Source organism: Halichoerus grypus, chromosome 5 (genome assembly GCF_964656455.1).
Source record: "Halichoerus grypus chromosome 5, mHalGry1.hap1.1, whole genome shotgun sequence".
Classification (NCBI taxonomy): domain Eukaryota; kingdom Metazoa; phylum Chordata; class Mammalia; order Carnivora; family Phocidae; genus Halichoerus; species Halichoerus grypus.
In genome coordinates, this window is record NC_135716.1 from 95,685,328 (window position 1) to 95,712,080 (window position 26,753).

Consider the following 26,753-nt stretch of genomic DNA (forward strand, 5'->3'; position numbering starts at 1 on the left):
GCTTGTGCTCTCTCTCTCTCTCTCTCTCTGTCTCTCTGACAAAGAAAGGAAGGAAGGAAGAAAGAAGGAAATTGAGGGATCTTTCAACATGGATCTGTTTCACTACATGGTAACCATTAGTGGCTACTCGGAGTGCTGTCCCTGTTCATACCAATCTCTATTGTCTCCTGACCAAGAGGCTTCATGTTAGTTCGTGTGTATCACTGGGCTTGAACTGCTGTGGTTCTAATAAAGTGGAGAGTAAGCTATTATATTGTGTCCACTTCACCCATTTATGTTACCTACCTGGCAAGTGTCAGCATGTGAGTTTGAGAACCCCACTCTGTGGCATCCTTAGTAACAGCTACCATTCACTGAGCCCTTATTACATGCAAAGTCCTGAACTAACAGTTTTTCATACATTATCTTTTTAATTCCTATAAAACCTTATGAGGTGAGTATGAGCTGTTACCATCATTTTACAAGTGCGGAAGCTGAAGCTCAAAGATCTAAGTAATGCCCACGATTATAAAACTTCTAACCGATGACACTGAGATTCAAACCTTGGCCTGCCTAGGTCCAAAGCTGGGACTTCTAAACTTTGTATTACACTGCTTCCCTAACCAATAACCTGGTAACAGTAGAATTACTGCCTCCATACAGTGTTTACTGCTCATACTCAGTCCATGGAGGGCAAATCCCAGGAACAGGGCTGAGTACTGCCCTGCCCTCACTATGGCCCTTGGCAGACACCCACTGTGTGCCAGGGTCAGACTGAGCTATTGCTTTATTGGCTCTGAGAGCTACAGCTTGGCTGGAGAGGGAGGATGGGAGGTGCTGGGGTCACTGTGACTCGGGCAGCAGCCCATTCATCACTGGCCCTGGTTTTGTGTGTGTGTGGCCAGGCTATGCCAGCACTGTCCCAGGGCTGTCCCAGAGCTCCTATAAAGGGGCTCGAGCCCTAGCCTCGCCGCTCTCAGACCTCTGAGATGGGCAGGTTGTTGCTGTGGATTGGTGAGTGTGGCAGGTCCCGGCCCCCATGACGTCACTCAGTCCAGGAGATACCAGGCTTCCTACGTTTGTCACCTCTCGAGTGCCTGAGAAGCAGCCAGGGATTTGGGGGCTGGATTAGATGGAGGTGGGACAGGACATAGTGAAGGGCCGGAGGGGCCCCGGCAGGAGAGATCTGAGCAGTGGTCCTCCACTCCAGCTACCCATTAAATATCTTTATGCCCAGTTCCACCTTGGACCAGTGATATTAGAATCTCTAGGGGAGGAGAACATCACTGCTTTTTATACTTGGAGCCAGGGTGAGAACCACTGGCCTAGAGCTTTGGCTGGGACTTCTAAGTCATCCTTGTCCCTGTGCTAAGCATGGGTGTATCCACGTGGTGTTTGTTGGGGTAAATAGGAGCTTCGATAGATCTGGCAACACTGGCTCAACTTAGAGAAGAGGAAGCCAGTGAACGCAGCGTGTCTCCATGTGCGTGTCTGCGTCTGACTATGGGGCCCAGTTGGTGGGTGCACTGGAGAACTGGAGGCGGGGCTGGGGCATGTTGTTCTGGGTGAGCATGGGAATCTGAGTGTGATTCCATCCTTTGTTTCCTGCAGGGCTGGTTCTTGTGCTGAAACAGCGCGATGGTAAGGAAATCCTGTCTTCCTCTCCAGATCCAGGGAGCTTCTCTGGCTGAGAGGTGCTCCGTGTGGTGTGTCCCCTGGAGCCCTTCCCTGCCCGGGCTCCTGTGTCCACCATCATTGATCCGCTGCAGTTCAGCGGAGGATTTTCCGTCCCGCCACTTGTGTCGCTTTGTGTGCCAGGATCCAGGCTTGAGGATCCATTCTGAACAGGATTCCATAAGGCATTCTTTTCCCCCTGGGGCCTCAGCAGTAGGGGTGGCAGGGGGACCAGACCTCAGGGTCGCTTTGGGCTCTGTTTGCATGGGGAATGTTCTGGTGGCCCGGCCTCTTGGACTGTGTTCATGGTGCTCTGTGGAAGCCGAGCTCCATCCCCTCCTTTGGTCTCTGCCAGCTAATGTGTGTCCTCCCTTGCCAGGCGCTGCCCACAAACTGGTGTGTTATTTTACCAGCTGGGCACAGGGTCGCCCCAGCCCTGCCTCCATCTTGCCCCGGGACCTGGACCCCTTTCTCTGCACCCACCTGATATTTGCCTTTGCCTCAATGAACAACAATCAGATTGTTGCTAAGGATCCCCAGGATGAGAAAATTATCTACCCAGAGTTCAACAAGCTCAAGCAGAGGTGTGTTCATATTGCATGTGGGGATCATTTTTTTTTTTTCAGGTTTTACAGACAGAAGAAAAGTAATCCCCTTTCTCTTGTTACTCATCAACTTTCTTCTGATTCTTCTGGTCCTAGCCGCCTCTCAAGTGGGACCCGGGAGCATCCCTGCCTGAGAACTCCCTGTTGAATAACACCCCGAGCTAATTCTTGCCTCCTTGCCCTTGTGAGGCCTTTGTTGCCTCTGCCTGGTAACCCCCAACTCATCCTTCAAGCCAGTGGGGCGGAGTTTACGTACTAATGCTGTTAGAATGCTTCAAGGAGAGCCTGCACATCACAAATGCTGGTATCTTTATTACCATTTGTCACCTGCAACCCCCAGCCAATGAGCCCCGTAAGGGAAGGAGCAGGGTCTCCAATATGTTTGTATACCAGCAGCTGGGTGAGTGCCTTGCACAGAGCTAGTGCTCACTAAGTGCTTGCTTAAGTGTTCCTATCCCCACAACTCCTGGGTTCTCTCCCTGTCCAAGGGGAGGTCTGTCTCTGTGTGAATGGTTATAGATGGCCAAGGTAAAAATCCTTGTCACTAGATCACAAGCTCCCTGAGAGCAGGGAGCTTGTCTCTTTCACTCGCTGTTGTATCTCGATCAAGCACCTAAAGCAATCAACCGCACATAGTAATTGCTCAATAAATACTTGTCGATTAAGAAAACAGTGAAAAGAAACATTTTAGACTACTTCTTTCTTTTCCTTTATGTGGGAGCATCATGGGGATGTGGGGGAGTTTTGTGGACTTTGGACAGCCTGGGGGGGTCCTGGGTTGTGAAGACCCATGGGTTGATTGTTCTCCCCTCTTTTCCTTTCTTTTCTTCCCTGTGCTTTGCTCTGCTCTTCTCTCTCCCTCCCTCCACCTGCCTTCCCCTTTCACTTCCTCCCTCCCCCTCTACTTTCCACTGTTCCCCAGGGACCCACTGGAGTGGGGCCCCAGCTTACCTCCCTCTATCCCACATCACAGGAACAGGGAGCTGAGAACACTGCTGTCCATTGGTGGGTGGAACTTTGGCACATCCAGGTGAGACTCTGCAGCCCCTCCCTGCTGCTTGAATTCCCCATCACCGCCGGGTGTTTAGCTCCCAGTGCTGGGAGGGGCTTCTAAGAAGGGTTGACCTAACTTCCTTTCCCCCAGCCATACCTGTGTGCCCTCCACAGGGCATGAACCAAGGGGCTTTGTGGAGGTTGTGGTTCTGCAGAAAGCCCTCCTTCCTCGCCTCGCCCTGGGTCTCCTGCAGGTTCACCACTATGCTGTCCACATTATCCAACCGGGAAAGGTTTATTGGTTCGGTTGTATCCCTCCTGAGGAGACATAAGTTTGATGGTCTGGACCTCTTCTTCTTGTACCCTGGACTGAGAGGCAGCCCCAAGAGTGACCGGTGGACTTTTCTCCTCTTAATTGAAGTAAGGCCAAGTCTGGCAGCTCCAGGATCCAGCAGTGATTCTACTTTTATCATATCTGGGCTCATGGCATAGGAGGAGCAGAAGGCCAGGGACGGGGACGGGGGCAGGGGAGTGGTAGCAGAATGTTCTTTTACTACCATCATCTTAGAAGGGTCAGGCCAAAGAGCAGGAGTCTTGTGGCTCTTTTTCTTGGTCACATCCAGGTCCTGTTCCAGTCCTGCAGCCCAAGTGATGCTTCCTCTGTGCAGCGGCCTGGCCCCCCTCAGGCAGGCAGTCTGCAGCTTGTGCTCCTGACCCTGCCTGGCACCCCTCTACCCCTCTGTTAAGTCACTTACCACGGTGGCTCAAGGCCACCTCTCTCACGAGCCTGGGGGCAGGGCCTGTGTCTGTCTCACCTCTGTGTCCCCAGAGCCTGGCTCAGGGGGCTCTGTAAATAAAGCTTTCCTGGCTGATCCTTCCTTTCCCTGACTGTTTGGTCTGGGTCTCTGTGTCTGCCTCTTTCTTGGTAGGAGCTCCTGTTTGCCTTCCAGCAGGAGGCCACGCTCACCATGCGTCCGCGGTTGCTGCTTTCTGCGGCTGTCTCTGGGGATCCGCACATCATCCAAACAGCTTATGATGTGCGCCTTCTGGGAAGGTGAGACAGTGCTGCCTGGTGGGGCAGGACGTTGGAGGGAAGGAGGCCGGTCATGCTCAGAACGGCAGCACCGCTCAAGCCCCGCCCTTGAGTTCTCCACGTACAGGTGCTAGTTGGGGGGCGGGCCGCTGAGGGGCATGGGTGGGGACAAAGGTTAGCTCCACATAGCCTGGGCTTTCTTTAGGAGTTCAGAAGTGGTGTCCCCACAATCACGTCGTCTTGGGTAGGGCGTTCTGCAAAGCCCTTTGTGGGGCTCACGGGAAAGCGTCCCACGGGCCTGGCCTCTGCCGTGCCAGGGGACAGCGGTAGACATACCCTGTGCGGTCCATGGCTGGCATCAGAGGCAGATGATTAATCAACCCCTGCCACAAATACAAAAATAGGCACGCGCAGCCAGGCCTAGCTTTCCGAGCACGGGTGTCTGTGCAGAAGTTACAAAGCCGAACAAAGAATAGCTCGTAACTCACTCTTTCTGGACATGCCAGCTCTGGGCTAATTTTCTCCAACCTCAAGAATGGAGTGTTTACAGATGAGGAGCTGAGGCCGACGCGGAACGGAAGAGAGGATGGGGTGTTTCTGCATGTGATCACACCAGGGGGCCGGGGTTCAGTGTCGGGGCGAAAGGGGAGAGGCCCCGTGGGGCATAGAGTTTGCCAGCTTTGGTCTTAATAGCAGGCAGGACTGAGGGAGTCCCACCGTCCGCCGGCTGGGTGACCTTAGGCAGGTTAGTGAGCCTGTCAGAGCCTCAATGTCTTCCGCTCTAAAATGGAGACTGCTGTGGCACTGAGGCCATTGGCCACGTTAAAATTAAATGATGGAATCCTTGTACACCTTTACGCCTGTGACCCGGTAAGTGCTTACTGACACTGGTTCATTCTGAAAGTGCTCTGGAAGACGTGGTTTCACTGGTGCCTTGAATGGTGGAAGGACAGAAGCTCTTTAGGTGCTGTGAGTACTGCCTTCCTCATGACAATTTACGCAACCTGTTAGCACTTGCGTCAGGCATGAATGTGTTTCTTTTTTTAAATTTTTTAGAAAGTTGTATGTATTTATTTGAGAGAGAGAGAGAGCGCGAGCGTGAGCACGAGCAGGGGGAAGGGGCAGAGGGAGAAAGCAGACTCCCCGATGTGGGGCTCGATCCCAGGACCCCAAGATCATGACCTGAGCCGAAGACAGATGCTTAACCGGCTGAGCCACCCAGGCGCCCTACGAATGTGTTTTCTTGTCTGACTCCTGCCTACCTCCATGGAAGCTCTCAGGATGGCATGGGACCTGAGGCACGGCTGTCCCTGACTAGGAGTTTGCTGCGGTGGCACATCTCAAGTCGATGACGCAGACGGGCAGGCAGCTGGGATGGCCAGGGCACAGCTAGTTAGCCAGTTAGTCCTCTGGTGATCTGACTTGAAAATCTAGTTAGCCGAATCTGCATATGTCCTCCTCTCGCCCTCACAGACTCCTGGATTTCATCAACGTCTTGTCTTATGACTTTCATGGAAGCTGGGAAAAGTTCACAGGGCACAATAGCCCCCTGTTCTCTCTGTCTGGAGACCCCAGCTCTTCGGTAAGGAATGATCTCAAGGGGCCCAGACACCTGCCCTGAGCCCAGGCCATTGGCCCTCAGTAACACGGAGGGGTTTGTGTTCTTCCTACCTGCAGGCATATGCCATGAATTACTGGCGTAAGCTGGGGGCACCCCCAGAGAAGCTCCTCATGGGATTCCCCACCTACGGACGTACCTTTCGCCTTCTCAAAGCCTCTAAGAATGGACTGCAGGCCAAAGCTGTGGGACCTGCGTCTCCGGGAAAGTACACCAAGCAAGCTGGCTTCTTGGCTTATTATGAGGTGACAGGAATAGGGAAGTCTGTCTATTAGTTAGGGCTTCTCCATCCTTTAACAGAGCAAGAGCAAAGACAACCAGGCAGAGGCAAGGGTGAGGGCTGGAGACAGGACAATGAAGTGGTTCACTAGCTCAAGAGAAATCCACTCTCTGAGATATTTCCTTTTTCTTCAGGAGAAGGTATTTGAGTCCCTCGTAAGGGATGAGGGGCTGGGTAGAGTCTAAGTGGAGGGGGGACCCCTCCAAAGAATCTTAACTGTTATACAAGTCAATCCTGACTTACTACTATCTGGACTAAATAAAAATAATTAATACCTGAAATATATATAATTTCAAACATTTGCAAAAATGAAAGAACAGTGTAACCTCCTCTCCCCCTCCCCTACTACCACCTGCCCCTCACCAGCCTCAATCACTAACCACTCCTGGCCAATCTTGTTTCATCTTTGCTCCCCGACTCCCCTCTCTCCCACTACTACTTTATTTTGAAGCAATTCCAAGACATTCCCTCCTACGGATTCTTTCTTCTTCCCCCAGTTCCATTCCCTTATTCTCCATCTCATCAAAGCTCGCTACTGAATGGAGAAAAGAGACATGGACTCAAGAGGATATAAAACACAAGAGAGGACAATAAGAGGCATGGGGGTGTGGCTTAGGGATCTGGAAAGGTCTCAGGGAGCAGAGCTTTGGAGCACGGGAAGAATCCTGATGGGCAGGAATGACAAGAGGGAAGGGTCTCGACGGCAAAGGACAGCAGGTACTGAGGCACATGGTGTGTGTGGGTGCTGTAGGTAGGAGTGGAGGCGCAGGGTCTCCCCAGTCTCTGCTCTCTGCTGGCTGGCTGGAGATGTTGTCCTGCTAAGCCAGTGACGGCATAGTGGAAATTATGTTCTTGAAAGACATTATAGGCCAAAGAGATGTTGATAGAACCTTTAAAGAAGCAAAAAGAGGAAGAAAGGAAAGAAAAAAAGCCTCAGACATGAGCTTTTGCTACTGGCTGGAATGCTTCGACTTCTATGTGGCGTGTGGTTTCTAGCACGAGGCTGGGCACCTAGTAGACACTCAGCTGCTCGACTGATTGTAACAACCCAGTTCTCCCTACCTTTGAGAACTTTAAATTTATTAGAGGTTCACAAGCTAGTTTGGTAACTACCAAGACTGGGCCCTTCATGCTGATTGCTAATGAAGAGAGGAGAGGTTTGTTTATGGTAACTCTCTGGAAAAGATACATGTTTGGTCAAGGTCAGATAGGTTACCGTTAGTAGTTTGGCATTGTCATTATTTAGCAAAGCCTGGTTTGGTTTCTAAGGATGTCAGCCACTCCTTGGTTCTCTCTCTCTTTCTATCACGGACATTAGAGAAAGGAACATGTTCTAGTAGGAATTTGTTCAGGAAAGAGAGAAGGTCTTCTGTGAGTGGCTTCCCACTCCCTCTTTGGTCTGTCTCTTCTCACTCCCTGGTAAGGGATCCTTTGGATTCTTCACCACTGGGAAAAGAGCAGTGTGCCTGCTGGTGTTTCTCTCCATGGCACTTCCCAGAACTAACCTGGTGATCCTCCTGGCAGATTTGCTCCTTTCTCCAGAGAGCAACAAAGCGCTGGATTGATTTTCAGCATGTTCCATATGCCTACAAGGGGAAGGAGTGGGTTGGCTATGATGATGCCACCAGCTTCAATTACAAGGTAAGACCTTGGTCCTTTCTTGCTCCAGCATATAGTTTCCTTCTGGCTCCCCTGAGGCTCTTATCTGTACAGTGTGTGTGTGTGTGTGTGTGTGTGTGTGTGTGTGTGTACGTGTGCATGCATGTGTGTGCGTGTCCTGGGTGGAGGATAAAAAGGTGAGGTTGACTAGATCAGGTGAGTCTCAGGCATACCTGACCTACCTGGGGTTTCCTAATCCCATCTATCCAACACTCTCCTTTTGAAGAGAAGGAATCTCGGTTTTGAGGGGAGAAATGACTTCTCTCAGTTTACACAGATTTTTGTTAAACGCTCCATGAATATCACTGATAATGTGTCGGGATAGGAGAGTCAGGGAGGGCTTCCTGAGGGAGGTGAGCAGCAGGAGGAAGTAATGACATGGGGAGAGGTTCAGTGGGGACTGAAAGCTCATTCAAAGTACGTACAAAGAATTTGGGTGGGGCAGAGAATTTTTGTAAAGTGTAAGAGAAGGCAATAAAGTGCCAGGCAGTTTATAGAGGGACTTGAATGCTGGTGAAGGTGTTTGGCCCTCTTCTTGCAGGCATTTTAACACAAAATCAGGTTTCTTTCTTTCTTTTTTTTTTTCTAATTTTATTTTATTATGTTATGTTAGTCACCATACAATACATCATTAGTTTTTGATATGGTGATCCACGATTCATTGTTTTCGTATAACACCCAGTGCTCCATGCAGTACGTGCCCTCTTTAATACCCATCACCAGGCTAACTCATCCCCCCACCCCCCTCCCCTCTAGAACCCTCGGTTTGTTTCTCAGAGTCCATAGTCTCTCATGGTTCGTCTCCCCCTCCGAGTAACCCCCTTCATTTTTCCCTTCCTTCTCCTAATGTCCTCCATGCTATTCCTTATGTTCCACAAATAAGTGATGATAATTGACTTTCTCTGCTTGACTTATTTACTTAGCATAATCTCCTCCAGTCCCATCCATGTTGATGTAAAAGTTGGGTATTCATCCTTTCTGATGGCTGAGTAATATTCCATTGTGTATATATACCACATCTTCTTTATCCATTCATCTGTTGAAGGGCATCTTGGCTCTTTCCACAGTTTGGATATTGCAGACTTTGCTGCTGTATTCAGAACATTCCACCCTAAAACAACAGAATACTCATTCTTCTCGAGTGCACATGGAACTTTCTCCAGAATAGACCACATACTGGGTCACAAATCAGGTCTCAACCGATACCAAAAGATTGAGATTATTCCCTGCATATTCTCAGACCATAATGCTTTAAAACTGGAACTCAATCACAAGAAAAAATTTGTCAGAAATTCAAACACTTGGAAGCAAAATCAGGTTTCTGACCAGGCATATGACCTGCAAGTTTGAAACCTTTAGAACCTAACTCTGATCACCCCCTCGCCCTGTGCAAGCAATGTTGAATGAAGGTGAGCGGAGCCGGTTTCTATAGTGAATTCCAACAGAAATGACATGCTTTGGTGATTTCCAAACCTGCCTCTGCTTTGGAATCCCCTGAGACTTGATAAACGTAGGTCTTGGCTCCACCCCCGAATATTCAGCAGGTCTTAGAAAGAATCTGGAAACTGTTCTTAGTATGTCCCCATGTGATCCTGCTGTAACCAGTTTGGCATTTTGGAAGCTCTGAGGAACACAGAGGTGTGCAGGGAAGATAATGAGGGTCTGGACCAGGTGGTTGGAAGAAGAGGTAATTTTTGAATGAGTAATTGTCAGGACTTGGCAACTTCCTGGATATCGGGGCTTATTAGAAGTCACATCTCCTCTATTATAGGTGATGGAGAAGCACAGGTGTTGGCTGTTCTTTGGGGGAAGTTTGGGGTAGAAAGCACCAGAGGGCAGAATCCAGTGTGTACCTCCTCCGTGCATGTCACTGAGTGAAGCCCGCTGTGGGGAGAGAGGTAAAGAGCATGGCTTTCAGCCTCCAGGATCTTCCTCTGGTTTGGGACCAGAAGACACAAACAGAAAAATTCAATGACTCAATGGAATTACCCAGTTGGATGGAATTAAAAATATGACCCACAGGACACGAGAGGGCATTGACCACGTGTTGGAGGAGGCCTGAGGCCAGCCAGGAATGGTGTCCTCGCTTTAAGGGGCCGTCACTGTGCCTTGCAGAGCTACAGGGAGACAGAGCCCTGTGTGAGGGTGATCAAAGGATTTCATCACAGAATCCCAGAGCTGAAAGAAACCTCAGAGATCGTCATTAGGAGATAATTATCTATGGATTTCTCAGTGTTCCTGCACTGTCTGGGCATTCTGAGCAAAGGAAGCAGACCAGCTCTAATAAAAATAGGAACCTGCCTTTCCCCCTCCCCCAGGCCTTTGCTGACGTTCAGAGATGTAGAGGTCCCCTCCCCAGAGAGGACTTGTCTACATTCCAGTGAAGCTCTCAATCTCTCCGGAGGGGACAAGGGTCTGATTTGCCTTCCTGCACATGCAGGTGGCTATCTGGCCTTAGCCGTGTCATTCTTTGGGCAACTGGGGCATGGGGACCAAAGTCAAGGTGCTATTTTGACTGTTCTGTTGCTGTGAGTAATAATGGTCCGTTCTCCGATTCAGAGATTGTGCATGTGCGTGCACGTGTACACATAAAACTGGCAGGCTAACCTGTTTGTTTGTAAGCAGGATAAAAACTTGGAATCTTCACAGTTTCAGCTGAACTCTAATTGGGTCCCTATTTTACATTTGGGGAAAGCAAATCCCAGAAAGGAGCCAACTGACTTGGCCAAGTCATGCAGCTATGTGGATGTGATGGAGTCTGTCTTTTCCATCACCCGTGACAGAGAACACTAGCAAAGTAGTAATAGGACCTGGATTTGAGTCTAAACCCTGCCACATCATTATATCTGAGGTTTTAGAAATCATGGAAAAAAGCCTTTATTTTCTTATCTGTGAATGTAGTTTATCTCTTCTTTATAGCATCCCTGTGAGATAAGTTATATGGAAGTGATTTTAAAGTAATATAGCAATATCTATGATTTAGAATGATGATAACGGTGATTAGCATTGGGATCTTGCTGAAACAGTTTTTAATATTTATGAACATTTACTAGGTGCAAGTTATCTCTCCAAATATTTTACATGTAGGAACTCTTTTTTTTTTTAAAAAAATCCAGTTTTAAAATTGTGGCAAAATATACATAACATAAAATTTGCCATTTAACACATTTTTAGGCATCCAGTTCAGTAGCGCATTCATATCATTGTGTAACTATGCCACCTTGCATCTCCAGAACTTTCTCATCTTCCCAGACTGCCCCCTCCCCCTCTTCCCCAGCCCGTGGTAATCACCACTCTGCTTTCCATTTATACAAACGTGACTACTCCAAGTACTCCCTGTGAGTGGAATCATACAGTAGTTGTCCTTTCGTGACTGGCTTCTTTCACTCAGTGTAATGTCTTCGAGCTCCATCCGTGCTGTAGCATGTACATGTAGGAATTCTTTGGACCCTAAAAATGTTGGAAATGTTACTATTCCTTTTTTACAAATGAGGCAACTAAGACACATAAGGTTTTGTTGTTATAGTTGTTTTTAAAGATTTTATTTATTTATTTGAGAGAGAGAGAGCAGGAGAGAGAGAGAGAGAGAGAGAGCTCGCACAAGCAGGGGGGAGGGGCAGAGGGAGAGAGAGAAGCAGGCTCCTCGCCAAGCAGGGAGCCCGATGCGGGGCTCAATCCCGGGACCCTGGGATCATGACCTGAGCCGAAGGCAGATGCTTAACCGACTGACCCACCCAGGCACCCAAAGACACATGAGGTTTGTGTGACCTTTTCAAGAACCCTCAACTAGGAAGTGGTTAGAGGCTGGATTCAAACACAGGCTTTCCTGCTCCTGTAGTGTTTCCTGAGGGTCTGTCTTTGGTGTTTTGCCATTGTACCCAGTCTGGGGGATGCCCAGCATAGCAGGTTGACTGACTACTACTTTTTCAGGCAATGTTCATAAAGAGAGAGCATTTTGGGGGAGCCATGGTGTGGACGTTGGATCTGGATGACGCCAAGGGCGCTTTCTGTGGCACTGGCCCTTTCCCCCTTGTCAAGAAGTTGAATAGTCTCCTGGTGCAGACTGGTGAGTAGCTATGGCCTGGAACTGGGGTTGGAAGTTGTATAACCAGGCTCTGGCTGGGTCCCTTCTGTTAGATGCGAAGGCTTTGGTGAGGCATGACATCGAGGGAAGAGAATAAGCTTTGATGTCAGGCCAGTCCATTTTCTTGGTTTAGAGGCATGCTCCATGTGACCCCTCTGAGCTTTGGTTTCCCTATCTGTGAAACAGGAATGATCCTTATACTTATGACATTATTACAAGAACTAAATGAGATAAGGAGTGAAAACTACCGGCTCATAGTTAGTGTTCAATATATGCCAGTTTATTTCTCTGTTGCTTCCTCCTGTTTTCATGGGACAAGGGCCAGAAAAGGAAGTCAGATTTCTTTTGACATCTCTTTGATGTTTAGGAGATGGAACCTAGCATGCTAGAACTGAAACATTCTTTGAGATGGTTTATAACCATCATTTTACAGACCAAGAAACTGAGGCTCAGAAAGCTAACACTGCTAGTCAGGGGCAGAGATGGGACTCCAATCCAGTTCTTTACAAAATGCTGTCTAGAGTGGCCTCCTTGCCCCTTGGTGTTGTTCCTGGTGCCTCCTACAATGGGGGACACAGGAGGTTTCTGTTATTAGGCCTTGGGGACAGCAAGGTCTTGCTGAATGTGCAATCAGTGAGGTCAAAGTGAGGCCTTAAGCATAGAAAACTGGCAGGCTTCCCGGGGTCATTCACCAGAAATGTAGTAAATGTGCTGAGTGCCCATAGGTGTCTGGGGTCCCGTTAATGTGATGAAGTGAAGGAGCAGGGCTTCCATGCGGTGGGGTTTTATCTATGCCCTCAAGTGGGTGTATTATGAAATCCTTCAACTCTGGATTTTGGGAGTAGGTACTTCAGCCCTGGAGTGGTTGTAGTCCTGCCAGTAATTAATAGGATGGGAAGGAAGCTGTAGGAGTCTCATCCTGTTCCAATGATTTTCTCTAGAGGTCAGCTCAACTCCTTCACCAAAATTTTGGCTCTCAACTGCTATGAATTCTGAAAGACCAACTATAACCAAAGCGTTGACCACTGACATGAGGATTTCATTCCCAGGAGGAAAGTCTCCAACCATTAATTCCCGTAGTAAGTCTCAAAATATGACTACAAGGCCCAGAGGTGGGATTGTGACCCCTATGAGGGAAACTAAGTCCTTTGGAAAGCCCACTGTAGCTCTGGAAGGGAGGACTGAGACTCTTGGAGAGACCATGACCCATGGAGAGACGACTATGATTCCTAATGATCGTTGGACCTCTAAAGGGAAGATCATGCCCCTTGGAAAGAGGGCTGTAGCCCCTGAAATGATGACTATCCCCTCTGGAAAGATGACAGTCACTCCTGATGGGCAGACCAAGACTCTTAGAGAAGAGAATTTGACTTCTGAGGTGGACACTGATCCCCTGTTGGATTATATTGTTCTTCAGATGGAAGCCAAAAGCAGGAGGCCATCCTCAGGGCCTGTCATCTAGCCCCAGGACACATTCCTCCTGCTTTTGACAACCCCTGTGTTCCCATTAATGGAAATGATTCCTCTGTCAACTCGATGACCCTTCCAACAAGTGCTCTTTCTCTAAAAAAAGAAAACCCAGAAAATTCTGCTGTGGGTCAAGGAGCCCAAGCTCTGTTGAAGGCAGAAGCTGGGGAAAGCCCTCATCTTTTCTTATAGGCCCCTGACAGGAGCTGCTTTTACCTAGACATTTATAAACCATTCATGGGTACAAGCAGGCCCCAAAGCCAGTGAAATCATCTCTTTTCTGTTGAATAAACTGGAAACACAAGAATTCATCTGAGTTCTCTGGAGTTCTTTTCTTGAAATGACCTGTGCAATGCAATGTCAGCATCTGCCTTTCAAGTTCACTTTCCCCTACTGCTTTTTTTGGAAGGAGGGAGTTTGTGTCTAGCCTGTGTCGACGTTTTCCAATGTGGATAATGTGTTTCCCTCTCTGCCTTGCACAACTACTCCCCTCACGGGTGGTCTGAGACAGAATCTCTTCCAGCACAGTTTCCCATTCTCCTTTTATTTCACTCCAGTGTAACATTTGCTCCCATGAATATATCAGAACTCCTCTTGCCAAGGTCACTGGTGATGCCCATGCTGTTCACTGCAGTGGCCAAGTGTCAGTTCCGACCTTCCTTGAGACAGCAGCAGCACTGACACACTTGGTCACTTTGTCCTCCTTGACACACTTTCTTCACGGTGCTTCCAGCTTTTGTTTTTACCTGACTGATCATTCCTTCACAGTGTTCTATGCTGATTTCTCCTTTCATTCGTGATCGCTTAATGTCGGGGAGCTCCAAGTCTCTTCTCTGGGTCTCTTTTCTTCTATATTTATGTTTACACTCTTGCTGTTGTCATCTAAACACATCACTTAAACAGCAGCTCCAATATTGTCAAGAGAACAAAAGCACAAAAGAATATCTGTAGTATGCTATCTTTTGTGTAAGAAAAAAGGGGACAGAAAATACACGTGTCTGCTCATTTGTGCACAAGTACTACAGAGAGGATAAATATGGAAATAATGAGATTGGTACCTGTAGGAGTTGAGTGGAGAGGGGGTGGAAAAAATGGGAGACTGGGGACAGGGTACCAGGGAAGGAGGGATTGATACTTACCTGAGTACTCATATGTGTGTAATTCTGACTTTTAGAACCATGAAAATGCTTCACATGACCCACAAAATAAATAAAATCAACTCAAAATTGAAATACAAAGAGTAACAAATGTATTTAACTGTATTAAAAATACAAAAACAACATAATCACATTGAAGGAATTAGGGAAGGAAAGAACAAACCTTAGCAGCTTTGGAAAATAGCATTTTGCCTCTATATTGAAAGGCTAAAGACAAAAGGAACTATGGACAAATACAGTACTCTAGCAAATTTGCTGTTTATAGTTATATAGGTTAGCAATTCTGAAACTGCTTTATGTGTATTCCAGAATTAAACACAGAAGGAAACATACTGTGGATAAGAAGAGCCGTGTTTCTCACAGTCAGAGAAATAGTTATAGATAGGGAAAAAGGAAAGGCAGGAATGAACCCTGGGGTGTTGGATTCAGAAGTAACAGCAGGAAATCATGGTTTTAAAAATATATATGGATTGGTTGATATAGAAATGGATATAGAAATATGTGTATCCATAAATATATTTCCTGCTTTCACCACTGGAAAGGGCTAGAGCAATGACATCCTAATAGACCCAGTACCTTGAAGAAAATGTCCCTGAGCACCCCTTGAATAACTGGGGATGGAAGCCTCTGTATCTTGCTACCTTCTCCCCTCTCCTAGTGGATAATTCTGAGTGATGATTCTGAGTGGAAGGCACTGTGCTGAGCACAGTGGGTGATATTTCAGGACCCAGATGTCTATAAGACTTTAAACGCTAGTGGGAGAGAAAAGACAAGTAGTCAAATGATTTATTTCTGATAAAAACAAGTGGTTGTTTATTTCTGACAAAAACGAGTGCTTCACAGACATGTCATCTCATGCTGAGGAAGCAGACTCAGAGAGCTTAGGTACTAATGTCTTGCTGCAAAGACAACTTGGTAAGCGCAGTAAGAGAGCCTGCCGTGTTAAGGGATTGACAAGAGGTCAGAGGCACAGATGTGTGATGGACAAGTCCTTGGAATAGATGACAGGTTGGAGGGGGGTGGACAAGGAGGCAGGACACAGCCTCAAGGACATGATTGATGAGCAGACACCAGTTGTTTCCACACAGGAAAGTGAGCTGTGGACACGATGTTAGGAGCTTTTGTCACTTTCTCATTGACTTTTCTTGAGTCCCATAAAAGGTTCCAAAACCCTGTTTCTGTGAAGTTAGGAATGTTGCCACCAGGAGGCAGCAGCATACAGGGTTACATTTTCTAGCAGACAACTAGAAGAGTGGAAGAAAAGCCATTAGAATCCCTTTCTACAGAAAATCAAATCACATATAAATCTCTGTCATTATCGTTAAAGCTGATACTTTTGTGCACACTGAGGCAGAGAGAGCGTGAACACCCCAGGCTTAGAGGAGGAGGCTGTGCTGAGACACAGGTTGAGTTCAGGCAAACAGGACTTGAAGTCCCAGCTCTGCCTTTGATTAACTATGTGATCACGGGGAAGTTAAATCAGCTTCTAAGGTTGTTACGATGGTTAAATGAAATATGTGCCTGGTCCAAGGTCGATAAGTGAGAGTTGTAGTTAGATCTTCTATAGATCTTCCAGTTTCCCTCTAACAATTTCTTTCTTAAAGAAATGTTTCTAAAGAAACATTAAATCATGCATATGAAATTGGAAACTCTTTGGGTTTGTGCATAGCTCAAAGGCTTCAAGGTATATTCATGACAAAGTTCCAGTAACTTCTCTCATGCCCGCTACAACTTTACCTAGGGAATCATTTTGTAAGCTGGCCTCTTTCATCACGTGCTTCTAGAAGGTTCCAATCTAGAAACTAGTAAAGGGTCTATAGAAGGCATTAAGTGTGTCATTTCCTTGATTAAAACAAATTAATGGCTCCTTACTGCTTAAGGAATAAAGTCCATGGTACTTAGCATGGCTTATGAGGTCCACCTCACCATCCAGTCACGCCAGTGTAGACACTTAATACTGTGCTCCAGGAGCTTGATCCAGATGCTCCACAGTGTGCTCCATTAGTATGAGGCTTAATAATAAATAGTTTGATGGAATAGAAGTTAAAATACTGTGGATACTGAATCCATGCTGTTTTAATATAGTTTTGTAGAATCAAGAGTATTGCTGTTTTAGCATTACAGTCCTTTCCATTGCAACAGAATCCTAAGGAGAAAATAATTTCCAGAGCCAATTGGCATGATAAGGACTGTGCAGACCCAGTGCAGGTCCTTTGGGTGGGTCTTGGCTTGTGAGGAGCCATGTTGAGAAGTGCTCTTGTGGCCACACTGGTCACAGTGTTCTCTGACTTCATGACACAAACTGCACTTCTGGGTGCCATTGCTCAGGCTTTGCTTCTGCCTCCAGTGGCTTTTCCCACTTTCCTTACTTTCTCATCTACCAACCAGGAAGATCCTAACTCAAATTACCTCTTCTCTGAAGGCCTTTCCATCCCCCCAGGAGCTATCACTTCTTGCTTCTGCTTGCTTTATTAATACTGTTCTTTTTTTAAAAAGATTTTATTTATTTATTTGAGAGAGAGAGCAGAGCGAGAGAGAGAGAGAGAGAGAGCACACGATCCGGGTTGGGTGGGGCAGGGGGAGAGAGAGAGAAGCAGACTCCCTGCTGAGCAGGGAGCCTGACTCAGGGCTCAATTCCAGGACCGTGGGGTAAAAATCTGAGCCAAAGGCAGATGCTTAACCAACTGAGCCACCCAGACGACCCAATACTGTTCTTAATCATTCTTATTCATTCAACACACATTTGGACGCAAGAGTGATCACATCATCTCATAATTAGATTATATGTCAGTCATTAGGCAGGATGCTGACTGTGCATACAAGGACCATTTCTGAATTTTCTTTGTACTCCCAGAGCTTAGTGCAGAAGTGAGCACAGAGTAGACATTCCATAAATGTTGGCTAATTGTGAACTAAGAAATTGAAAATAAAGATCAGAGTGTCATGGACTATGAGAATCACATCAGAAGACTATAGATGGGTCTGGTGAGAGGAACAGGAAGGAAAAGGGGAAGAAGAAGTGGAGAGTCTACTGTAAATCTCCAAAAAGCACATGGACTTTGGAGCCAAAGGACAAATTGTTCCATTGTTCTGGCAGAAGTTGCCAGCACCCATTTCCCAGTAGATGTGGGCACCAGGATCCTTTGTCCCCAGTGAATTTCACATTTGTTATCACATCCTAATCTTTGGATTCCATCAGCAAAGCCACTAATCACTTTTTAAATTGACTGCAGAGTGGATATTAAAGGCCATAATTCTTGCCAGGAGGAAAAACAAACAGAATCCATGGATATGTAGGGGCACAAGTTGGTTCAAGGCTAAGAAGCCCACGTGCCTACAGGTGAAAAGTTCAGGGAGATCGGGGTATAAAAGAGAGACCCAATCTCGCTCTGTGTGTCCCAACCCTTGGGTGTGCCACTGTGTCCTGGTATGTCTGTGGGCCACTAAAATCAGCGCCATGAAGATCCTGGTCTTGGTCTTGATTTGTCTACACCTCTCAGAGGGTGTGGAAAGGTGTGTATGGGGATTCAGTCTCACTGTGAATTTCAGCCCTAAGGGAGCATCACAAGCTAGGGTAGAGCAAAGGCCTTCCCCTGCAGATCTCATGGAAAGGCAGGCAGATTGTGTCTTGGTACATGAACCCAAAAACCACAGGGACCCTAGACTTGAAATGGATGATGATGATGATGATGATGCTGTGTGTATGTGTGTGTGTGTTAGTAAAGGTGGGTTGGTGTTTTGTTAGCCAAGAAGGAAGGATGTACAGTATCTATAAAGCTTAGAGGAGGGACTGGGAAGGAACAGGTATTTATTCTGTGGAAAGAGTGTATGTAAGCAGGAAACCCCAAATATATGTTATAGTGGATTTTCAGGCTGGAAATGCTGAAGTGACTGCAGAACTTGCTAAAATCCAGAAGGATTTCTTATAAGAGGCTCTTCCTGAGTAGAAGTAGGTTTAAAAACGCCAGACCAGATCATTGAAGTGATTTCTTTAATGGGGAAGGTGAAGCTCACTCCTTTTGTTTGCCCTAATCTCTGCAGAATCATTCTGAAGAAAGGCAAGTCCATCCGCCAGGTGATGGAAGAGCGGGGTGTACTAGAGACATTCCTGAAGAACCACCCAAAGGTTGATCCAGCCGCCAAGTATCTTTACAATAATGATGCTGTTGCTTATGAACCCTTCACCAACTACCTGGATGTAAGTGAAAGGGGAGGTGGTATCCATAACCCTTGGCTAATAACCATTCTTGGATACTTACTTAGACCTCTCATCAGCTCTGATTTTGGACTTTTTACTAAACCTAAGTCTCACCTTCCTATGGAAAGTCTCTGGATAAGTGATGAGTTGGTACCACTTAACACTATTGTATTCCCTTTCCTTCCTTCTTCTCATTACTGGCTCATTCTCTGAAGCTCCATTTATGTGGTTAAGAGATCCACAGTGACCATATTCAAGTCAGTTGAGAGAGCCAAAGGAAGTCCCAGTGATGGGCTGCAGGGGAAAGAAGGAAAGCACATGCCAAGCTGCCAGGCAAAATCTCCAGTGGCTCCAGATGACAAAGATCTCCCCGTTTGGAAACATACACTGGTACTCAGAGCAAGTATTTGAGTGTTCTTGAGGCTGCAGTGTCTGCTCAGGGCATCTCAACACACTGGTGTCCTATGGACTGTCCTTAGTGAGATGTTACATGAGTGTCAGATCTAGAAGCCACCCTAGGGATGTCCTATTTCGACTTCCACTTTCTATAGATGGTGGAAGGAGAGGCAGGTAAGTGACATGACTGGCCCGAATTCAGTTAGAACTTAAACTGTGTCTCAGTGAAGTTCTCTTCTTGCTTTCCATGCTACTTCTCATTACTAAACCAAAGTCTCACCTTCCTATGGACTTCCTAGCACCTTAGCTACTGTGTGACCAGAGGGAGGGGAATGGTGGGGAAATATCTAACACTGGAAGAAAAAGAAGGATGTGTGTGTGTGTGTGTTTATGTGTGTGTGTGTGTTTGTGTGTGTGTGTGATGTGGGGAGGGGTTTGGGCACTGGGAATGGAGAAAAGGTGATTGCTTTTCCAAGTTTGCATGTTCTGGCATAGAATGGTAAATCCATGGTGTTATCACCCGATACAAAGTGGAAAATGCTTTGGAAGAAGAGACTGGCTTGCCAGACCAATTCTCACCTAGTCAAAGTCTTGCAATTAGGGACAAAAATGGGCAATATCGAGGGGATCTGGCTCTAGATGTGAAGGAGAACTTCTGGAAAGAGAAAAATATAATTTGTCCAAATGTGGTTTCTAGTGAGTCACTGTCTTCCCCATCCTTAGGACAAGGCTTGGCTACTAAATGAGAGTGACAAACTTTTCTTTGCAGTCCTACTACTTTGGAGAGATCAGCATTGGGACACCGCCACAAAATTTCCTGGTCCTCTTTGACACAGGCTCCTCCAGCCTGTGGGTGCCCTCTACCTACTGCCAAAGCCAGGCCTGCTGTGAGTATACCACCATCACCACCCACCCATGGATAGTAGCAGAGGGCAGGGCAGAGTCAGGATTGAGCACAATCTCAGCATCCAAGTCCAGAGTTCTTGGTGCATACCCATGATCTCATCCTCCTTAAATTCAGACCATCTGGAAATCTTGCCCTTGGTCTACATTTCACAAGTGCTACAGTTCTGGAGAGAGACAGCAGAAATAGACCAAGGCTTCTGCTCTTTTCTACATTGTTCCCTTTCCTCAGCTTTCTCCTGTGGGCCCCAATTCCTGTCACTCTGAGTTGAGCCATTCCTCAGGAAATGGAAGGAAGGGGCAACATCTGTTTCCCAAGGGGACAGACTTTTCTGGGGCTACAGATTGTCTTCAGCACAAAGGATCTGAGGCTGAGGCCCAATCCCAGGCTTGGCCTGACAGTCTCAGGCCATCAAGGATAAGTGTCCTCCAAGTATTTTGGAAAATGTGTTGACATTAACTTTCCATTCTATCCTTGCACAGTCAATCACAACAGGTTCAACCCCAGCAGTTCCTCTACCTACAGAAACAATGGGCAAACCTATACACTGTATTATGGAAGTGGCAGCCTGACTGTGCTCCTGGGATATGACACTGTTAATGTAAGTGCTGTTCTCATCCTTCTGTGGATCTGCTCTTTGGCTCCCCTTTTTTAGAGCCTAAAGCTGTCAGAGAGACCCATGATTACTAGGTAGGCACGAATGCCCAGAAGCTGATGGTTGGAAAAGACACCGAAGGCCATCTAATTAAACCTTTCTCCCAAGACAGGACTTGCTCCCACAGCAGTCCTGACTGCAGGGAGCTCTTTACATTGTGCCTCCCTGTGACTTTGCTCCCTGGTCTTACTGCCCTCTGCGGCCACATGGAGCACATCTGCTTCCTCCTGCACATGACTTTACTCTAGGTATTTGAAGACCTTCCTTTCACTATTTTCTTTCCTTTTACATCAAACACCCACAATTCCTATGTCATTTGTGCACATGGATTGTTCAATATAAAACCAGCCACTGTCCTTTCACTGTCCATGGAAGTGGAAACTCTTAACTCCAGAACACAACAGCCTCTGCTTCCCCAACACCTACACTCTTCTTTCCAAGACATACGTGGTTGGGTGATGCTGTTGTCCCTTCATCTTCCATACCCCACCCATGATTGAGCTAAGCATGAAAGAAGCCAACTTCCTCTCCCCAAAAAAGGGTCTAGATTCCATTCTCTGGGCACCTAGGTCTGGGAAGGCTTTATCCACCTGAACTGTTGATCTTTTTTCTCTGCTTGTCCCAGGTTCAGAACATCGTCATCAATAACCAGCTATTTGGTCTGAGTGAGAATGAGCCCAGCAACCCCTTCTATTATGCAAACTTTGATGGTATTCTGGGAATGGCCTACCCCAACCTGGCAGTGGGGAATGCCCAAACAGTCATGCAGAGCATGGTGCAGCAAGGCCAGCTCACCCAGCCCATTTTCAGTTTCTACTTCTCTCGGTGAGCACCCTTGCCCTGGGTAGGTCTCAGCAAATGAGGCTGTGGGAGCTTTCAGCTAGCCAACATCAGACAAGGCCAAGTTTTTAACATATCTTGACACAATGAGTATAACCGGCTATATGCATTTCATGCATTTCTGAAAATTCATAATTACATTTTTGTGGGAACTTTATTTTAATGTACTAGAGGAGTTTTTTTTTTTTAAGATTTTATTTATTTATTTGAGAGAGAGAGAGAGAGAGACACAGAGAGGGTATGAGCAGGGAGGAGGGGCAGAGGGAGAGGGAGAAACAGACTCCCCACTGAGCAGGGAAGCCCGATGTGGGGCTGGATTCCTGAACCCTGGGATCATGACTTGAACCAAAGATAGACACCCAACCCACTGAGCCACCCAGGAGCCCCTGTACTAGAAGAATTTTTAATTTAGGCCAAAGCCATAAGATGACTCTTTCCTTAAAAATGAACTACAGTCCCTCAAGATTTAGTTAGTAAATGTGGACATTGTTGTATTAGATTTGCATAGCTGTAGGGCTTTAGAACAAGCCACATGATTACTTACTAATATAGTAAAATCAGATTTATAATAAAGAGAATTCTAATAAATGATATTTGTAATAACATATTTGGCTCTACAAAGAGTTCTTATAGTTATTACTTCACATGACATCTCAAAAATCTTGTCATTAGCCCCATTTTTCCACTGAGGCAATGCAGGCTCAGACAGGTGGTCAATATTGAGCAAGCTCTGGTAGGTGTGAAGCCATGACTCAAACACAAATATCTTGGTCACAAATCCAGTACTTTTCTTACTCTACTGGCTTTGAGCTTTCATGGCAAACTTTACTTACAGATTCTTTTTCCTAATTACATGATCCTCAGGGAACCTGAGGCCAAATGTCTTTCTTCAATGACTGGCAGGCCCAGAGTAGGGAACAGAGGAGGCCTGGATCCCCTTAACACTGTCTAGTTACCAACTTGAACATGACAGGAGCATCCCCTTCACTGCACATAGGAGATCTCTCTCTGTCAGGTCCCAATTCCAAACACTCTGGGAGGTGTTTCTTCTTGTTCTCACTTTGCCCCAGAAGGGTTTCCCTGGGATGTTTTGTTTTGATTTCAGGGGCCTGGTTTCCAATCCTGTCTCCTCTTTTATGGGCATAATTTATATTTCCAGTTCTCTGATACTCTGGGTGTTCCTCTGAGGAGGCTTCTCTCCCTTGTGCCTTGAGCCTGGTGGAGTCTGAAGAGCAGGTCAGAGGACAAGACCCCTCGTCCTGTGGTTCCTCTGTGTCTGAAAGAGAGAGGGATGGTGAGAGGGGAGGAAGGAGCTGCCTGATCATGTGTATTGTGGGAACTCATGCTCTTCTCCTTTTCTCCATAGCCAACCAACCTATCAGTATGGTGGGGAGCTCATCCTGGGAGGTGTGGACTCCCAATTTTATTTTGGTGAGATCGTCTGGACTCCTGTCACCCGGGAAATGTACTGGCAGATTGCCATCGATGAGTAAGTACAGGGGAAATTTCCTATGGATTATGGACACCCCTAGGATGTTCTCCAGTGTGACAATATTTCCTGTTCTTGCACTGGCACACACTTCTGAAAGAATCAGCAAACCCTCAGGCTGATTGTTCCTGGAGCTCAGTAGACTCTGGCATCTAGCTCTTGACTAAACTTTTTGACTTGGTCACTGAAACTTGTCATGTCAGCAGGTTGGTCATTCCTAGGCTTCTGTGAATCCATGTCTTTGTTCCTGGGAGCTTCATTATCCCAAGTAGCACAGTCCTTACCAAGTCCTTCATCAGTAAAAGTAACAGCTATCATTGATGTTTCTGATGTGCCAGAGACTGTGCTAAATATTTTGTATATATTATTGCATGCATATTCCACTACAACACTATGAGGTGGTCAGTAGTTTATTTCATTGTGTAGATAAAGGAATCAGCCTCAGAGGTTCAGTAACTTATCCAAAGTCACACATGTCACAAATTTCAAAATTTGAGCCCAAGCATATCTGTTCCCAGAGCTTAGTACCATGAATCGGTTACTTCTACACTCCAACCCTTCAGGAAATTTCCATCACCTCCATTTAAAGATACACTTCTTTGGCCTTTACTCAAGACCATACAACAGCTGGGCACTACCTATCAGTGGACGTGGCACATGTTTGTGGCAAAGGCACCTGATTCTCTTCTACTGCTGTTTCCCTCAGGTTTCTTGTTGGTACCCAGGCCACTGGCTTGTGCTCCCAAGGCTGCCAGGCCATTGTGGATACAGGGACCTATGTGCTAGCTGTTCCCCAGCAGTTCATGAGCTCCTTCCTGCAGGCAACCAGAGCCCAGGAGGCTCAGAATGGTGATGTGAGTAACCAGAAGCCAAGGGTTTCTCTGTACATCCACATAGTCTCAGCATAGGAGGAAGGCTTGTGGGGAGGGGAACCTGAGCTCCTGGAAGATCAGATCAGGTAGGGACACAGCATGGCCTTTCAGGCAAGGACGCATAAGAGGAGGGAATAACACCAACTCCGAGTATGGGCTGAATGATTGTCAGGAGGGGTGGCTGTTCCATTGCAGGCCCTTGGAACACATCTCACCTTGGTGTGGCACTGTCATTTGACTCTATGAACAGAGCCAGGCATATTGCATTTTCCATTCCACTTGGGTTTCTTTCTTCCCTAGGAATACTCCTTTGGCTTTTACTCTGAGCAGCCTCCTGTGCCCACCCCTGTTCCCCTATACCCACTTCTGTAGTTTGCTCCTCCTGCATGCAAGAGTCTAGTTTAGTCAGACTAAATCTTGGTCCCTCAGGGTGTGTGTGTGTGTGTGTGTTTGTGATGAGTACGTGGATAGGTGCACACTTATGTGAGAACATGCTTCACACAGGATGTGCCCATGCTTCTTCTCTGTAAGTGGTACTTTCTGGCAGTAGAAATCTGTGTTCTGGAATGAGCCTAACTCCTTGTGGCCATATCAATACAATCAAAATCTCAGAGCTGAGATGTGTCCAAGGAGGCCCAGGAAAGCAAAAGCATCTGGTCGGTGTTGTACCTGGGAATCAGGCTTTGCCTTCCATGCTCTCAACCAACCTCTGCTGGAAGGTCAGGAAGAGAGTCTCATGGGGAATGGGGGACTCGGGCCCCTTGTCTGGGCCCCCAGTCCCCTGGCACTCTACAGCTCTGCTTCTCTTCTCTCTCAGTATGTGGTCAACTGCAACTCCATACAGAGCATGCCCACCATGACCTTTGTCATCAGTGGGACCCCATTACCTCTGCCTCCCTCTGCCTATGTCTTCAACGTAAGTATGCACTCCAGGCTCCAGGAAAATGGGATTGGATGGGCACAAGCAGCTGTTCTGTGTCCCAGCTCACATCTGAGCACCTATGGGGAGTCACTAGTGGCAGGGTTGAGGGTGAACAAGAAGCCAGAGACCCCAGAGGTGTCAAGGAATATAGGGTGGGAAGTTCTGGTAGGGAAAGGCCTCTCCATGCACTTGGTTATATCCTGATGTTCTTTGTCTGCAGAATGATGGCTACTGCACGCTTGGGATTGAGGCCACTTACTTGCCCTCCCCCACTGGGCAGCCCCTGTGGATTCTGGGAGATGTTTTCCTCAAGGAATATTACACTGTCTACGACATTGGGAATAGCAGGATGGGTTTTGCCCTCTCTAAGTAGACTAGCAAGAGGCAGCTGTCTCCACCCTCCCAGCAGAACTCTGGGATTGCCCTACTGTTTCTCTGGGCTGACAGCAGCATTTTAGACTAGTCTGGTCCCTCTGTGCACTAGAATCTTACTTCCTGCAACTAATAAATCAAGAATCTCCAAACGTCCTTGCTGTTCCCTCTAAATGTCTTCTTTGTGTTCTGCTTGTAGTAGTTTATTCTAGATTGAAAGTTAGCAACAGGGGCGCCTGGGTGGCTCAGTTGGTTGAGCAACTGCCTTCAGCTCAGGTCATGATCCTGGAATCCCGGGATCGAGTCCCGCATCAGGCTCCCTGCTCAGCAGGGAGTCTGCTTCTCCCTCTGACCCTCATGATCTCTCTCTCATCTCATTCTCTCTCTCAAATAAATAAATAAAATCTTAATAAAAAAAAGAAAGTTAGCAACAGTTCTTTGGGGGAATCTGTGAATTGCCCAATGGGCAAGAACACAGAGCAGAGGTCTCTGAGTGAGGACCCACACATAGATTTTAAGGACACAGTAGTACCTACATAAAGTACTCTAGTGGAGGTGACAAGACCTCCCAGCACTCTCCCTTCCAACACATTCTTCTCTCCATTCTTGAATGTTAGAGAAGAAAAAGAAACATTGGAGAACATTTCAAACTGGTGCTCTGAGGCCAACTCAGATTACAAAATGGTGTTTCTTCTTGAGGAAAGCAGCACAGTTTTAATTAATTTTTCTGGTATTTTCACAGACCCCTTTCTTCCCTACTCACTATGGGTGCTCTCAGGCTGTTCACATATGTACTTTACCTGCCTAACCTGAAAGATTTTGAGTTTAGAACCCCAATCTCATTTTACAGTGGAAGAAAGTGGGGTGTGGACAGGTAATCATACAGTTAGTGTTAAAATCAGATCCAGATCAATGTATTAAATATTTTTATTGTGTTACTATATGATAAAGTCTGCTATGTGCAAGCCATGGAGGCATGCAATTACAAATGAGACATGGCATTGGCTCACTAGGAATTTTCTATCAAGTACAGCATATTGCTCTTGAGCATGTTTCCTGTCTGAAGTAAGCCCAGTAGCTGAACTTGCATTCCACAGTAGGTTATGAACAATCATCTGCAGTGGGTTCTTCTAATGCAGTAATGCTGCCTTTAGGGAGGTAAAAACTGGTATTGCTCTGGGACCCAAAGTTCTTTCAAGAAATGTAATTAGAAGGACGTACCTGGAAAGAAAGATGCAAAGAATTCTCAATCTAGATGTTTGTGGGTGGTAGTGGTAGATGGAGGTGTACATTTTTCTACATCATTGCATCATTCCCCTTCACCAACACACGATGGAGTTGATCTTATGGAATTGGGTAATGTCTGCACTCTGACAATTCCTTTTTCTTTCTGTTGTGCTTCTCTTATGGGAGATACAGCCTTCTTTTGTCAAAGGGAAGGGAGCTCAGCTCAGCCCCAATTCACCTGCATCCTCATCCCTGCTCCATCAGCCACTGTTCCTGCCTCAGTATCACCTCTATTCATGCTCTGGTGGATGGCCTCAACTATATAGAGC

General features: G+C 46.8%; 2 protein-coding genes across 2 annotated transcripts; both read left to right on the forward strand.

Moving 5' to 3' along the window:
- Window positions 1-968: 968 nt before the first annotated feature.
- Window positions 969-13,596, forward strand: OVGP1 (oviductal glycoprotein 1). The gene is given in 12 exon segments (XM_078071709.1): window positions 969-993; window positions 1,591-1,620; window positions 2,033-2,237; window positions 3,232-3,288; window positions 3,506-3,671; window positions 4,181-4,305; window positions 5,758-5,866; window positions 5,962-6,147; window positions 7,707-7,823; window positions 11,772-11,907; window positions 12,867-13,382; window positions 13,385-13,596. Coding segments are annotated over 12 exon segments (1,872 nt in total). The 3' UTR covers window positions 13,585-13,596.
- Window positions 13,597-18,006: 4,410 nt separating this feature from the next.
- On the forward strand, window positions 18,007-25,198 carry LOC118543001 (pepsin B-like). The gene is made up of 9 exons (XM_036103671.2): window positions 18,007-18,062; window positions 18,591-18,747; window positions 19,913-20,030; window positions 20,530-20,648; window positions 21,328-21,527; window positions 22,909-23,031; window positions 23,738-23,885; window positions 24,721-24,819; window positions 25,046-25,198. The coding sequence occupies exons 1-9, from the start codon at window positions 18,007-18,009 to the stop codon at window positions 25,196-25,198; spliced, it is 1,173 nt and encodes a 390-aa protein (XP_035959564.1).
- The last annotated feature ends 1,555 nt before the right edge of the window (window positions 25,199-26,753 follow it).

Bases quoted from the DNA above. Each gene is read 5' to 3' on its own strand.
- LOC118543001 (XM_036103671.2), top strand. From the start codon at position 18,007: ATGAAGATCCTGGTCTTGGTCTTGATTTGTCTACACCTCTCAGAGGGT. The intron at 20,649-21,327 runs GTAAGTGCTGTT...TGCTTGTCCCAG, and splicing joins TGGGATATGACACTGTTAAT to GTTCAGAACATCGTCATCAA. The intron at 24,820-25,045 runs GTAAGTATGCAC...CTTTGTCTGCAG, and splicing joins CCTCTGCCTATGTCTTCAAC to AATGATGGCTACTGCACGCT.